Raw genomic sequence first — 14,067 nt, 5'->3', positions numbered from 1 at the left:
TGCCCCGAACCTCCTTTCTCATATAAAAACAGTCCCCCAAAGATTTGCCTATAGCAGCTCCATCAATGGAAGGAATTCCACTTATGTGCACTTAGGAATAACCAAGTGAATTGCAAGGTGGGACCATTAGCTCTACGGTCTCATCGATAACTAAAGCATATGGCTGCTTAAACTAAGGTATTCCCTTTAGCTTATTGCATTCATTACTTCCTGTCAGTTGGAATTCACCTGCTTCAATGTTCGCAGAAAGTGTGAATTGCATATTTCATATCTTACTTAGCAAGAGCCCAGCCTGAGTCAACCCGCCCTCACCCCCCGTTGACAGTTGTAGAGGTCTTATAAACATTCTTATTCTTCTCAATGGAATGCCAAGTAGGATGTTAATTAGTAAAGATTGATAGCCTACGTGTAGACGGACAATTCTACCTGTTTCTTTTAAATTATTTTTAAATCACATTATTAGGGTGGTGGTGGTAGTTTGTGTGTGTATGTGTTTGTGCATGTACGTGTGTGTACATGGATATATCACTTGAGTGGAAGTCAGAGAAAATTTACAGGGCTCTGTTATCTTATTCTACCATGTGGAGTTTCAACATACCATGGGGATTGAACTCAGGTCCTCAGGCTCAGCAGCAAGCCCCTTTGCCCACAGAGTCATCTCATCAAGTTTTAAGTGATAAATAAAATATATGGCCCATAAAAACAAATTGTTCTCATTTTTTTCATCATACAGTTTTTGACTTTGAGTCCTACCTTTTCTTCCCTTTGAGACCCTGGCAAAGTTGCTTTACCATTCTGATACTAAGTTGTGTGGATTTAGGGAGACACACGTGTAGTTTTGTACTCAAAGTTTATTATTTTAACACTTAGCACCAGAATGTCTCAAAGTTCCAAGAGAAATCGTCACACAAAAGTTGCTTTGTGAAGCCTCTTTGGATAAAGTCTCTTGGGATAAACAGCAACACTATAGAAACTCACACTGTTATACCAGCCACAAGTGACTGGAAGAACTTGATTTTGCTGGGCTGAAGGCAAGTGAAGGTGGGAAAGGCAGAGGAGAGGTGAGGTGGGCAGCAATTACGACAGCCAGCAGCTGGTGCTCCACAACTCCTCAGTGGCATGACCACCTTCTGTCTCCAGATGCCTGCTCCAGAAAACTCCTTCTCAGAAGTGTCTTCCTGGAGTGCCCGTGCTCTGGGGTTGAGTTACCGTCCAGTCCCAGCTTTTTGTATGTTTGTATGCTTTCTCCACACACAAGAGCAGAGACAAGACTAGTGCCCTTGTTCAATCCTCCATGAAGATTTTAAGAAGTCTTCCTGCACAATTGAGAAGTTAAGAATTAAGGATATAAATTTTATTTTATTAAGAAGTTAATAAATTAATGTAATTAAAAATTTAATGCACAATTAAGAACTTAAGAATCTCTTGTACAAGCAGTAGCGAGTAATAATATACCTTGACTGGACATTTTCTGAAGGGTAAAAAAAAAACTTCATTTTTCTCAACTCTCAATGACAAGTGCATGCCACCTCACCCTACTAAACCAAACCAAAACAGCACATCAAATCTTCTAACTTTATCCAGGTCTAAAAGGCAGCGCTCCGGAGGCTGAGCTCATACGACCATCATGAATTCATAGCTAGTAGGAGCTACATACATGGCAAGCTTGACATCAGACTGGGCTTCATCGCAGAGTGAGATGTTATCTGGAGAAGAAGAGGAAAAAGAAACAAAGAAAAAAGAGTGATGAACAAAATAAGAAAAATAAATATTTACTAGCCTTCCTTGGCAGCTGCCCAGCTAGGATTTACTGCCTTCTTTGCTCCCTTTTCCCACACTGTTCGCCTAGTCTCCTTTGGTGCCTCTCCAAGAGCAATGCGGACTCCCTTCATTACCTTATCCTTGGCCCAGTTGGCTGTTCAAACTATTTTTGAAAAGCACTGTCTGCCAGTCTTTCTCCAAGAGAACCCCTACAGCAGTTGAGAAGCAGAGCACAGTCTGTGAGCGTTCCAGAAGTGATGAAGCTGAGCTCACACAGGAAGGCCACCGATTCTCATTTCTTACCTACCCCTGCATTTCCTGACTGCAGAAGATGGAGGAAAAGTCAGATTTGAACCCGCACTGGACATAGGATAGTCAACACAATTATGCTACGTCAATAGGTTTCTCATTTGATGACAACGAGCCACAGTCTGATCCACAGCAGATGCTCAAATTCAGCACCCCCCATCCCATATAGCCCCGCCATGACTGACATGGCCTTCACTCCCTACTACATTAATTAGAAGGAAGAAACCAACTGGGGCAGACAATCAGAAGGCCGGTGGTCAGAGAACAGTCCTTGAGCTGAGACAGATGTGGACAGAAGGCCCTGGGTGCGTCTTGTCTTCTTTCTTGAGCTAACTGGCGTGATGACTCTCAGTGGGATCCTTACAGCTCCCTCTGGGAAGCTGAGATGCCTTCTGTCATTTAGTTCAACAGCTTAGCCAGCACAGGGAAACTCATTGCTCACGGAAGGAAAACAGATCCTCATGGGTCATTCTGGCCCACCTCCTGGTGTTCATCTGAGGTTCCTTGTGGTTATGTGTTTGTCTCTGATAGGCAAAATACAGAGAAGGGACAATTAATACACATGCTTTCATGCCACTTCCTGCCACTCTGTTTTCTGTTCTTTTTTTATTTACACAACCAGAGCTTCAATACCCTAACATGTTTTGCAAGCTGTCGTGACATTCGAAGCAAGTGATCTGCTCTATTTTGCTCAGTAACATGTTTTTTGACATATTTTAGCTTTCGTTGATAAGATTGCATCTTTGCCTGCTACCATCTGTCTCAACTCAATGGAACTCCAGCGCTTATGAAAACAGTAGGGTGTAGTATTTCTTATACACTCGAACGCTACCAGCAACATGCTATTTTGTGTCTTAACCAATATGTCATGCGTTCACACACAGAGCCTGAAATGTTTCATAGCTTGTGAGATCTGCCAGGGAGGGGCATTGTCTTGGCATCCAATCTGTATGGGATGAGAGGTATACTAATGGGAAGAAGTACTTATTTAGCTTCTAAACTGAGGTGTCCTTTTATGTGGTTTATGTTCCCTTGACTCTGATTATCCATTTATCAGCGTGATTAAAATCTTCTGTGGCAATACATCTTGCTTTTGGACTCTGCAGCCTCCCAGCAGCCAGGGTTCGTGAAGTATATTTTCTGAATATGAGACAGTCATCCACCGATGTTCGGCAATAAGGTGTTTTCTTTCATGGTATTCCTTTCTTGTTCCCATCTTCAGGGGAAATTACTGCAGATTTGACCCGAAAGATTAGCTTAGTCCACATCTCTGCCGACAGCAGCCGGAGGATCATGTAACATGAAGAGAAACGTGACATTGTATTCAAACAATGTGTCGAGGGAAAGGCCAAAAAAAAAAAAAAAAAAAAAAATGCACGGCCCTAACATGCATTTATTCAACACCAAGCTTAAATGAATTTATTATGCTCCTGGATTACACCCCATAGGCCAAGAAGCTGTCAACTATTGACACTTTGTTTTCTCTCCATGTTCTGAGTTGAGTGTAAATATATTTGTCATGGGAATATACTGTGCACACTGCTCAGTATATACTCATTTCATCACAAGGAAAGCTCTTATTATCTGCAATCACAGTCAGCATCTTTGTTGCTTTGAGAAAGGAATAGGCTAGCGCTTAGATTTGCATATGTATCCAGGACTTTTTCAGATTCGGTTGTTGAATGCTCCTTTAAATCTTTGCACTGAATGTTGAATATGGGCAGCTTGAGCCTGCCTACCAAAAGATCCCATAGGTGATAGAAGAAACAGTGTTCCATCTGCTGTGGCCCACACCTGGTTCATTTCCTGTCCCACAGCTGCCTGCTGACCATGGAGGGGTCATTGCAGAGTTTTGGTCCTACACTTACTGGATGAAATCACTGGTGTCGAGTGGACCAAAGAGTGAGACCTTTTAAGATGCCGCGCCATGATCCTGGGGCTAATTATCTGTGCTGATTCCGATGTCTTCAGGAGATTAGGGACAAGTAGCAGACTCAGAGAAAAGGCAGAGGCTGGATTTCCAGGTAGCTGTCCCTAGGATCCCTGACCTAACATGGCTCAACTTAATGATTTTTGAAGCCGACACAAAAGTGATATGCAAACTTTGAACTTTAAAGTCTTCTGCGACGATAAGAATGTGTTCTGATCCATCTCATGGTACAGGGCAGAGGCCCTAGTCATGGTCGTGCAGTCACTAGGGTAAACGACACACTTATGCTTTCATTTATAATCAGTCATCAGCATGTGAAGCTGTTGTAACTCAAGGTACATCTGCAGCTGTGAGTTTCTGGAGAGTAGCACCCTTGTCCTTTGTATTTGAAAAAAGACGAAGAATTATCTCTCTATCATTGGGACCTGCCCCTGAGAGGCACACAGACCATGATTGTTGAACAGTGAACTGAGGATGATGAGACATGAAATTTCAGTAGATGTTTTTACTGAACTTGTATGAGGTAGAAACGCTAAAAGAGGTGCAGTTGAGTTGGTAGAGTTCTCTCCAAGTGTGCACAAGGCTCTAATTTTGGTCTTCAGGACTGTGCAGACAAGTCATGGTGGCACACTTGTGATTTCAGGAGGTTTTATATCAAGTTTTAATATTGATTTTATATCAAGTTCTGGGTATATGGTCTGAGGTATATGAGATCCTGTTGATCCAAACCAAACAATCATACAAGCAAAAAGTGTGTTTGTGTGTGTGTGGTGAGGGGAGCACAGATCTCTTTCATCTCTTTCCTTGAATGAAAAACAATCCAGGTAAGTAAGAAAAAAAAACCAAAACAAAAACAAATTGATTTCTAGTTTTCAAGGCAGCTTAGTAGGAGCTTTCAGGAGTAAAAGAAAGTTAATTTGGGTCCAGCAAACAGAACAAAACTGAGGTAAATGGAGAAGATGAAGAATGTGCAAAGAGTGAGCAAAGTGGATAGGTGAAAACAGCAGAACAGTAGTAAATCCACTCTGCAAAAAAAATTGAAGCAGGTTGAGGATGGGTGACTTTCAGACGAGGAAAGCTGAACAGGGTAAACATGGGTGTTTGAAAGAGAAGTAGCTCCCTAGACCAGGCATCTGAATGCTTGGTTTCTAGCTGGTCTTCCTGTTCCGGGAGCTAAAGGAGGTACAGACTTCCTGGTGGCATGGACTTGGAGAATTCACAGCCAAGCCTCACTTCCAGTTTGCTCCAGCTGCTTCCTGCTTGTGGTTGCAGATGCACTCTCTGTTTCTTGGTCTAGCTGTCAGCTGACATGCCTCCCCTGCCATTACAAACTCCCCCTCTGGTACTATATGCTAAAATGAACCCTTCCTTTTGAAAGCTGCCTTGGCCATGGTGTTCCATCACAGCAACAGAAACACAACTAAACTAGCAAGTTAAGGTATTCTTCTAGAAACTTCTTGTGGAAGAAAAACATTACTATTTAAGGTTCTCATAGGCAGGCAATTTCGTAAGGAGTATGTATTTAGGAGAGATTGGAAATGAGAGACACAGGAGGAATGAGAGGGCCTGAAGTTCAGTGTAGAAAAGGTAGTGATTGTAGAACTGGCCTAAAGAGTCTGGAATAAATGCATCTCTTTTGCATGACATCTATTATGTTTCAGGTATTTCTAGTCATTGATAAGATGCTGGAAAAACAAATCCTAGTGTACCTTGTAAATTTCCCTATCCTCAAACTAAAGATGGAAGAAGTCATGTTGGAAAGAGAAGGGATTTGTTGTACATAACTGGCAAGTAGCAATGAAAGTTTCAGTTCAATCTTCCTTTCATTTCATTACTTTGGGAGTCAGAGGCACTTACTGAATGAGAAAATACTGTAAAATATGATATATGCAGATTAACATGATGGCCATATATAGGATGGATTAGAGGAAGGATAGAAGCCAGGAAATGAAGGGTTAACAGGTGTGAAAGACTCAAAATAAGGAGCATGACTGAGCAACAAAGTGGGAGCCTGGACAGGAGGATGAGTTCAGGAGAAGTACCAAGAAATAAACAAAATAATCAAGAATGACCGGCTGCCGAGGCCATGACAAGTGACCTTGAAAACATGCTTTCAGTAAAAGGATATTGATAGACTAAAGGACATCAGTCTGCAGGAGAGGCAGCAGCCAGGAAGGGGAGGATGTGGGCACAGACCACAAATGGAGAAATCTGGAAGAAAATCAAGAGGAAAAGAAGTCCTAGGAGGATGTTCCAAGGTGAATGTGTATATATATATATATATATATATATATATATATATACACATACATACACATATAGACGTATAGACACACATATATTGTGTGTAAATGTTCATACATTTAAATACAGAATGAAAGCTGAAAAGAAAGATACTGAGACAGAGGGAGAGTGAGCGGGACTTTGATACATCGAAGGGATGAAGATGAAAAGATTAGATTGGAACTGTCCAGCTGTCCAGCAGGACTCCATGCAGTTCCATGTAGGAGCTATGAGCGTCCTTTTTGACAGTCAAGCACTTGAAACATCCCTACAGTGAGAACAAGAAACTAAATTTCAAAATTCAGTTTGAGCTCATTAAACTAGTTGCTGTGCTTACCTTTCTCCAAATGTCCTCTGCGTGTATGTACGCACATGCACGTGTGCAGGTGTGCGTGTGTGCGTGAACTCAGGATCACTCTCGGGTTGCTCCTCAGGTGCCATCTGCTTTACTGTCTGAGAAAGGATCTCTCGCTGGCCCTGAGCTCACCAATTAGGCTAAGTTAGTCGGCCATACATCTCTATTCGCTTCTCCTGCCTCCGCTTCTGCAGCTTTAGGATTGCATGTGTGTCACCACATGTGGCTTCCTTCCTTCAGTTCTGGGGGATCAAATCCAGGTCCGTGTGTTTGCAAGGCAAGCACTTTACCAAAGGAACTATTTCCTTACTACTCCGTGGTGATTGATTGAGCTAGAAGGTCCCCACCTCTGACAGACAGGCTGTGACTCTCGGAAAATCAAAAGCTTGGCCTTCCGGTGCTATTCCCCCTGTGAGGCTGAAAGTCAGTGATAGCTCATGGACAGGGGGATGATGACGGGCGAGGCGGGCCCTGCTAGCTGATCTTGATTTCCATCGACTGCACCTTGTAGCTCGTCATGCCAAGACATCGTTAGTCCTGGGGTGCTTTCCTGGGCGATGGTATGTCTGATAGTCACGTGCCCTGTGTAGACGGTGTGCTCTGAACTGCACTTTCTAAGGGTGCCAGGCCGAGTGACGAATCGCCAGCTTTCCAGGGCAGGGTACACACTCACCCTCAACTCTCCAGGGCAGGGTGCACACTCACCCTCAGCTCTTGATGTGGTGGCTCTTGACCAAAGTGCTCCTTGATCACAGAGATACACAGTTGTCTGTGGTGGGTTCTTTGAAATGAAAACCATCACAAATAGGTTTTTCTGGTTCCTAAGGGAGGAGAGATTCTCCACTCACTTCTTAGTCTCCATTTTGCTTGAATCTGCACATTTCAGAGCCAAGATAAGGTGCTGCCCTGCTGAGAGATTTCGCAAAAACTTACTAAAAGTTTTCTTGGTGTATTTCCCATACAGAGGAATGGCTATCTGCCCTGCTCTGTACAACACAGGTTTGAAAAGACAGGAGACCCACATCAGCACTCACAGGTACCCAGAGGTGGCTTGCACACCGTCCCGTCCTTTCGCTCGTGTGCCTTTTCTGAGGCCAGTGGCATGTGCTGCTTGGGCTGTTTTTCATAGCTTCCACAGCTGGGAATTCAAGATGCTATACTTAGGCAGAAGTCCATGAAGGAATTAATTGATACGAGCCAGAAGTTGATTGCCATTTAAGTATTCAGCTTCCATCATTGCCAAGTTTCCCTCTTTGCAGAACGAACTGAGCTTGCCTGCAAACTGGCTCATTCAGGATGTGAGCGCAAGATGGAATGCAACCTTTAATATGCTGCAACACCTGCTTGGAAATAAAGGGGCCCTGTGCCTTTCCCCCTGAGGAGTCGACAGCTGACTTCATTACGGAGGAATCTGGAGCGATGGCCGAGGCTACTCCTGCCTCCGGGGCTCTCACCCAGAAATACGGTGCTTACCAGATCTGAGCTCTAGACTCTGCCAGAGAGCCCTGCTGGGTCCTTCTTAGCCAGGCTCATCCCTCTTCCTTGAACTCTCGTTTTTAGTGCCTTTAGTGGAAAACTTCCTCCTGGAGAGGGAGGCGATAAGAGCTTTGGGTTTGCAGGTGTTCTGTAATGGGATCTGGATTCCTAAACTTCCTTTCTCAAGGGTTCTGCTATGCCATGCCCGACAGGCGCAAACAGACACAAAGTCAAGGCTGCCACACTCTATGGAGTGGAAGTCGAGGGCTCCCTGGGTTCCTTGGTCAAGACACATGGCAACTTCAAATCTGAGACAAACTCAGAACTGCTCTGAGGCTGTAGAGATCATGTCACTGCTGTCTATCTGGGCTGAAACTCCTATTGTAGTTATCAATCACCAAGGTAGAATTTCGACCCTATCGCTCATTTGTGTGATTTCCAAAGATTCATAAATTGGCCTCTCAGTCTACAGATCTGACTTGTGTCCGAGAATATGAATTTCTGTTATTATTGCTCATCACTTGAAATCTCACTCACTGTCGAGGGATGGAAGCAGGCTAGGCAGAACACACATCCAGTCAACTGCTGCTCACCCTCATGTGTGATGAAGATGAAGGTCACGTGGCAACTTGAAATCTGCACATAGTAATTAAACATCAGCACCCTACAGATGTTAACATGTGCAACTCATATTAGCATCTAAAAAGCATCAGAATGAGAATTAGAAAAAAAGTTAGTCAGTACCAGAGGTCAAAGCTGGCAACCTGAGGACCAGACCTGGCCCCACAGTGGGGTTAGTACAGTCTGAATTACAAGCAGCAGAATGGATTGCTAACGTTTGGTTTGGAGCATAGCACGGCACCCCCCAGGCCAGCTGGCCACTCCTGAGACGTGAGCGATCCGGCACGAGGAGCCCTTTTTCCCTGAGCTGGACAGGACCCTTCAGGCTGTCAGTGATCTCGTGAGACAAGATCTCCCTGATCAAACTGGTAACTCCTAGATGGTATAAGAATGACAGCCTCCTGGGTCAGTTCTTCCTTTCCTCCTCTGTGCACATATACTATGCTACCTAGTTACTACGTGACTTTAGGGTTAAAATAATTATTTGGACGCCCAGACGTAAAATCTGACAGGAAGAAAAGGGCTCTTAAGCCCTATTACACATTTCTGCTCATTCCATGCATGGCCAAAGTTCTAGTCTTGAGTTCAGCACCCTCCCCCGTGTTTGTAATGTTGATACCCTGGTTCTTACATTTCACCCTTGGAGTCACTGTGGGTGACTTTAATGCCTAGCTTGCATTCTAGGCCAGAGAAGTCAGTAGTTGGGATGGGACTCCAACAATAGAGTTGTTTGACAATTCCCTTGTGATTCCAAAGTTGAAGCAAGTTTAGACCGTGGGGGTGAGGGAGTAAAAATCACTATATTCTCCATCAGAGCAGCTTCTTAACTATGCAGCAACTGACATCTGGGGCCCGGTCATGCTTTGTCCTGGCACCTGTCTTGTATACCGGAAGACACATAGGTACATTCCTGGCTTCTCATATATGCAGCGGCCCTCTTTCACATGAAAACCACTGCCTCCTCTCACAGAATTATGGTCACAAACAGGGCCAACTACCCGGATTTAAGGCCTTTGAGAAGCTGCTTTAGGAAGTAAGTACAAGGAAAACATTTTCTCTTGAGAACCTGATGTATTCCTTCTGTTCAGGTTATTTTTCCCCCCTTTACTACCAGGAAGGTCCAAGTCAATGCTACGATGCTCTCAAAAGCAAAATGGAGGCATAAACAGGGCAACTACTTCCATGCATATTCTCCTCTCAGATTTTACGTAGTGCTAGCTATTATGGTTTGAATATACAATGTTCCCCATAGGCTCGTGATTCCAATGCTTTAATCGTGTTATTTTGGGAGGTTCTGGAAACTTTGGATGTAGGACTAAATGGAGGAAGTAGGTCACCGGAGGCAGGTTCTTGGGAGCAGATCATCCATGGCTATTTCTAGTCTTGTTCTGTTTGCTGGTTGGTCAGGAAGCCTACCACTCACCATCATGCCCTGTCTAAGCACATGAGACCAAACGGACACAAACAAAACCTCTGAAACCATGAGCTCAAATCTATCTTGCCTCTCTTAGGTCTTTCTAGCAGGCATTTGATCACAGCTACAGGAACATAATGCAAACGCTGGTGTTGTTATTTTGTTAAAATTCTTTTTATCCTTTTTCTTAAGATTTATTTATTTATTTATTGTGTATACAAAGTTCTGTCTGCATGTACACCTGAAGAGGGCACCAGATCTCATTATAAATGGCTGTGAGCCACCATGTGGTTGCTGGGAATTGAACTCAGGGCCTCTGGAAGAGCAGACAGTGCTTTTAACTTCTGAGTCATCTTTCCAGCCCACCAGTATTCTTATTAATCTTTAAGTTGTATTCCAGCCTTAGGGAATGGGGATAACATAAATACAAAGAAGACAATTTCTCAAAGCTGGATGAAAGTTACTGTCTGAGCACTGCTTAGCATTTATCATCCAAAGAAGACTGACTGGTTACAAGGAAGAAGGGCCTACCAACTAGAAGTATCATATAATCTTTGGAGGATCAACCAATTAATGTGGCATAAACAGTGGTCAACTCTCTGGCTTCCATGTCTCAGGGAGGCTGGCTTGTGTCTGTGCTGCCGGAATGGACAGCTATGCCTCTCTTGCTTTCTGAGATTTCCAGACCCTAGTGTTCGCCACACACTTGGGAGATCTCTGAGAGGCAACAAGTTGAGGGTAACTTAGGATCCAATCCAGGGATATAACAAATCACCTGCTTCCCAGAAAACAACAGCTCCCTTTTATAAAATATAACCCTTTCCCTAATAACCAAACAATTTAAAGCTTTTTAAAAAATCATTATTAAGTGTGGCTATTTCATCTTAAATGCAAAATTCTGAATAGGCTAGAGATCTTAATTTTTTAAAAATATAGCTGAGTATTTTAATTATGGATGCACTTGCATATTCTAAGCATACTTCATTATTTATGTAGCCAGTGAAAAAGCTTTTTAATTAAATAGCATGCTGGCAATCCATTGTACAGGTTGAGGTTTTCTTTGCACTAAAAAGCTGAATACACATATGAAATATTATGGCAGGTGTGCATACTTTAATCACTACAAAATACTTGTGTTGTGAATGATACTAACATGACAAAATTTTTTTTTAAATTTTTTATTGGAAACACAACAAATAATATCATGTGCTTGATTATTCATTCTTCGTTCATTCCATGACTTGTAAATGAGGTAGGGTAGTGGTTCTCAAGGTGTGGTCTGTAACCAGCATTACCCAGAAATTCTTAGAAAAGCGCACACTTGAGCTCTATTGAATCGGACCCTGGGGGTCAGGTCCCACACACCATGATGTAACCAGCAAGTCAGTCCTGCAAGGGAATGTCTGAGACCCGTGGAGCGACAGCTCTGCCTTGCGGTGCTGGAGCAGGAGCTTACACAGGCAGATCCTGGTGGCAAGGCTTAGCAAATACATCTGTCCAGGTTGCATTCTTCCTTCCCCCAAACTACTATGAAGATTATTGCTACTGGCTTGAGATCTTCAGAGTCACAGGATTCAGAGCGTGGTAACCATTTGAAGCCTGACTCCAGGAATGTGCCCCCCTGTATCAGGTCTAGACTTACACTATGCAGAATAAAGATGCTGCCGTCCTTCTCTTTCTTTAAGAAGAAAACAAAACAAAAAACTGCACAAACGCTCTGAAGTCAGGAGCTTCTCTTCTTCAGTGTTCCGTGGTAGGCTGTGGAGACAAGCATCTCGTAGAGCCGTCCCTTGTCTGTTGGAAGGCTGATGATGACCGAGGTCCATTATCTTCCCTGGCTGGGTGATGCCAGGCCAGGAGATGAAGCCTTTTGGAGAAGACTCCACTGGGAATTGGCAGCAGAACCAGAGCTAACAGCCCTCTGACTCACTGCTCTGCGTTTTGTCTTCTCAACAATGCTGCTTCTTAAATACACATACGCCAAATGGCCACTCACACTGCAGCCATCGCCACGAGTTCAGATTTGCACGGCAGGACACAAATCAGGCTGCAAATTACGCAGAAAACATCCATCACATCCATCTGTGATGTCAGAATCCTCAAGTACAATGTGACCGGGTAGAATCTAAGACAGTTCAAGTAGCCGGGGTCTGATTTCTTCCCGTGCAGCATGATGAATCTCCTCTCAGCCGCATTTGGCCCAGTGTGCAAAGGTTAAATATGATTGAGGCTATGCCTGGGATCTGCTGGGGAGCAGATTTCATATCCGAGGGTGCAGGCAATTAGATTTCTTTTTCGTTCTTTCTTTTTTTTTTTTTAATGGTAAGATTAACCAGAAAAGGAAAACACACGAATACACTCATAGCTGATGGTAAACTGAATTTATTTCCTCTTGGAAAACAATTCCAGTAATCTCCAGGTTCAGACCGCAGAGTAAACATTGAGAACAGTAACATACAGGTCAGTTCAACCGATTCAAGGATTTGGCTGTGTGAAATCATTAAGGAAAACCTTGAACACTCAAAGCTTCAAATGTAGCCAGGAAAAAAAAAATTCTTTTGACAGTCTACATAACAACTATTGCATAAATGGCGAGGCTACCTGTCACACTGCAAGGCTTACAAATATATATACGGGCCGTATCCAGATGTGGGGTTCTGTTCTGTGAGAAGGTCTCCTCACGGCTCACAAGAATCTCCGGCAATAAAAAATAGTCTTGGGTTTTAACCGTTGAAATACCAAAAGAGAAATTCTAGGCTTAAGTGTACATAAAAGGAAGTCCCACCATAGTAACGTGATAACAGTTCGTCTTCCTCGAAAACATTGTCTCTTAAGCCGTTTTGTTCACTTTGAAAATCTTGCCTGAATAGGGCCCAAGTCCACTTGTCTTTATAAGACCATTTTAGCATCGACGACATAATACGTGTGCAACACTCTATATACAAGGAGTCTATCTGGTGCTCAAAGGTTCCAACACATGGACATCCAACAGTTTTGATAATACAAGTTGTATGATACAATACAATGCTTCTGAAGAATATACATTAAAATGTAAGTTTCGTGCAAAGAGTAAAACATGTTCCCTTTTTGTGCCGCCAAAGTCCTTCTCCTTGAGAGGCTGTACTTGAACTAACTGCTGTGTTGGGTCATCGTGTGATTCTGTAGAGAAGAAAAAAGAGGGAGAAAGCTTCAGTGATACTCTTTCCATTGGCGTGAGCATACATACGTGTCGGTAGGGACCCAATGACAGAAGCAATGGTGTGCGGGGATGCAGAAGGATGGGTGGGTCAGAGAGGCTGCATGGCCCAGGCTGTACCCATCTCCATGGAGGACAGAGAAGAGGCAGGGTCAGGAGGCTCTGGGAGGGGAGGTGTTGGGAGTACCATACATTCTCTCTGCCAGCCACGTCTTCTCCAAATACCCTCCAGAACAGTACAACCTCTACTGAACAGAACCCAGGCTTCAGTGCCCAGGGCGCCACTGTTGAAACCGTTTCTTGACCTGTGTATACCATTTCCATTTTTTTAAAGGGTTTGCTCAAATCTCTGTTAGATTTGACTGTTTACAGAATGTTTACCTATCCTCGAATGTGGATACTGAAGAACAGAGCTACTTGGCTGATGTTGGATGGGCCAGGAAGGACCTCCAGTACTCTTGTAAAGGTGTGTGTGGGGGGGGAGAGAATGGCCAAGCTGGGACTCTGCAGGAGCTCCCAGCAGCCTGCTCTAACTCCCTGCTCTGGGTGTCAGTGTTTCTCCCGAGGCTGCTGAGCAGCAGTAAGGAGTGTGGTGCTCCCCACCCCAGCCATATTAGCATGTCCTTCTTTTTCCTTTTTGGAGAGAATTTCTTTCCATGTGGTGATAGGGCAGCTGGGCCTCCTGTCCAACATCTCTATTTTGGACATATTGGGCTGAAGGG

General features: G+C 43.8%; 1 protein-coding gene across 3 annotated transcripts in view; it reads right to left on the bottom strand.

The window, feature by feature from the left end:
• Positions 1-11,344: 11,344 nt before the first annotated feature.
• Znf521 (zinc finger protein 521) overlaps positions 11,345-14,067 on the bottom strand; it is a 281,029-nt gene continuing 278,306 nt past the window's right edge. For all 3 annotated transcript variants that reach the window (XM_060377652.1, XM_021645481.2, XM_021645482.2), the window contains one exon: positions 11,345-13,308. In XM_060377652.1, coding sequence (XP_060233635.1) covers positions 13,279-13,308 — 30 coding nt within the window. In that variant the 3' untranslated portion in view covers positions 11,345-13,278. The remainder of the gene's footprint in view (positions 13,309-14,067) is intronic.

This window comes from Meriones unguiculatus, chromosome 2, assembly GCF_030254825.1.
Source record: "Meriones unguiculatus strain TT.TT164.6M chromosome 2, Bangor_MerUng_6.1, whole genome shotgun sequence".
In the NCBI taxonomy this organism is placed as follows: domain Eukaryota; kingdom Metazoa; phylum Chordata; class Mammalia; order Rodentia; family Muridae; genus Meriones; species Meriones unguiculatus.
This window is presented reverse-complemented; position numbering and strand designations above follow the sequence as displayed.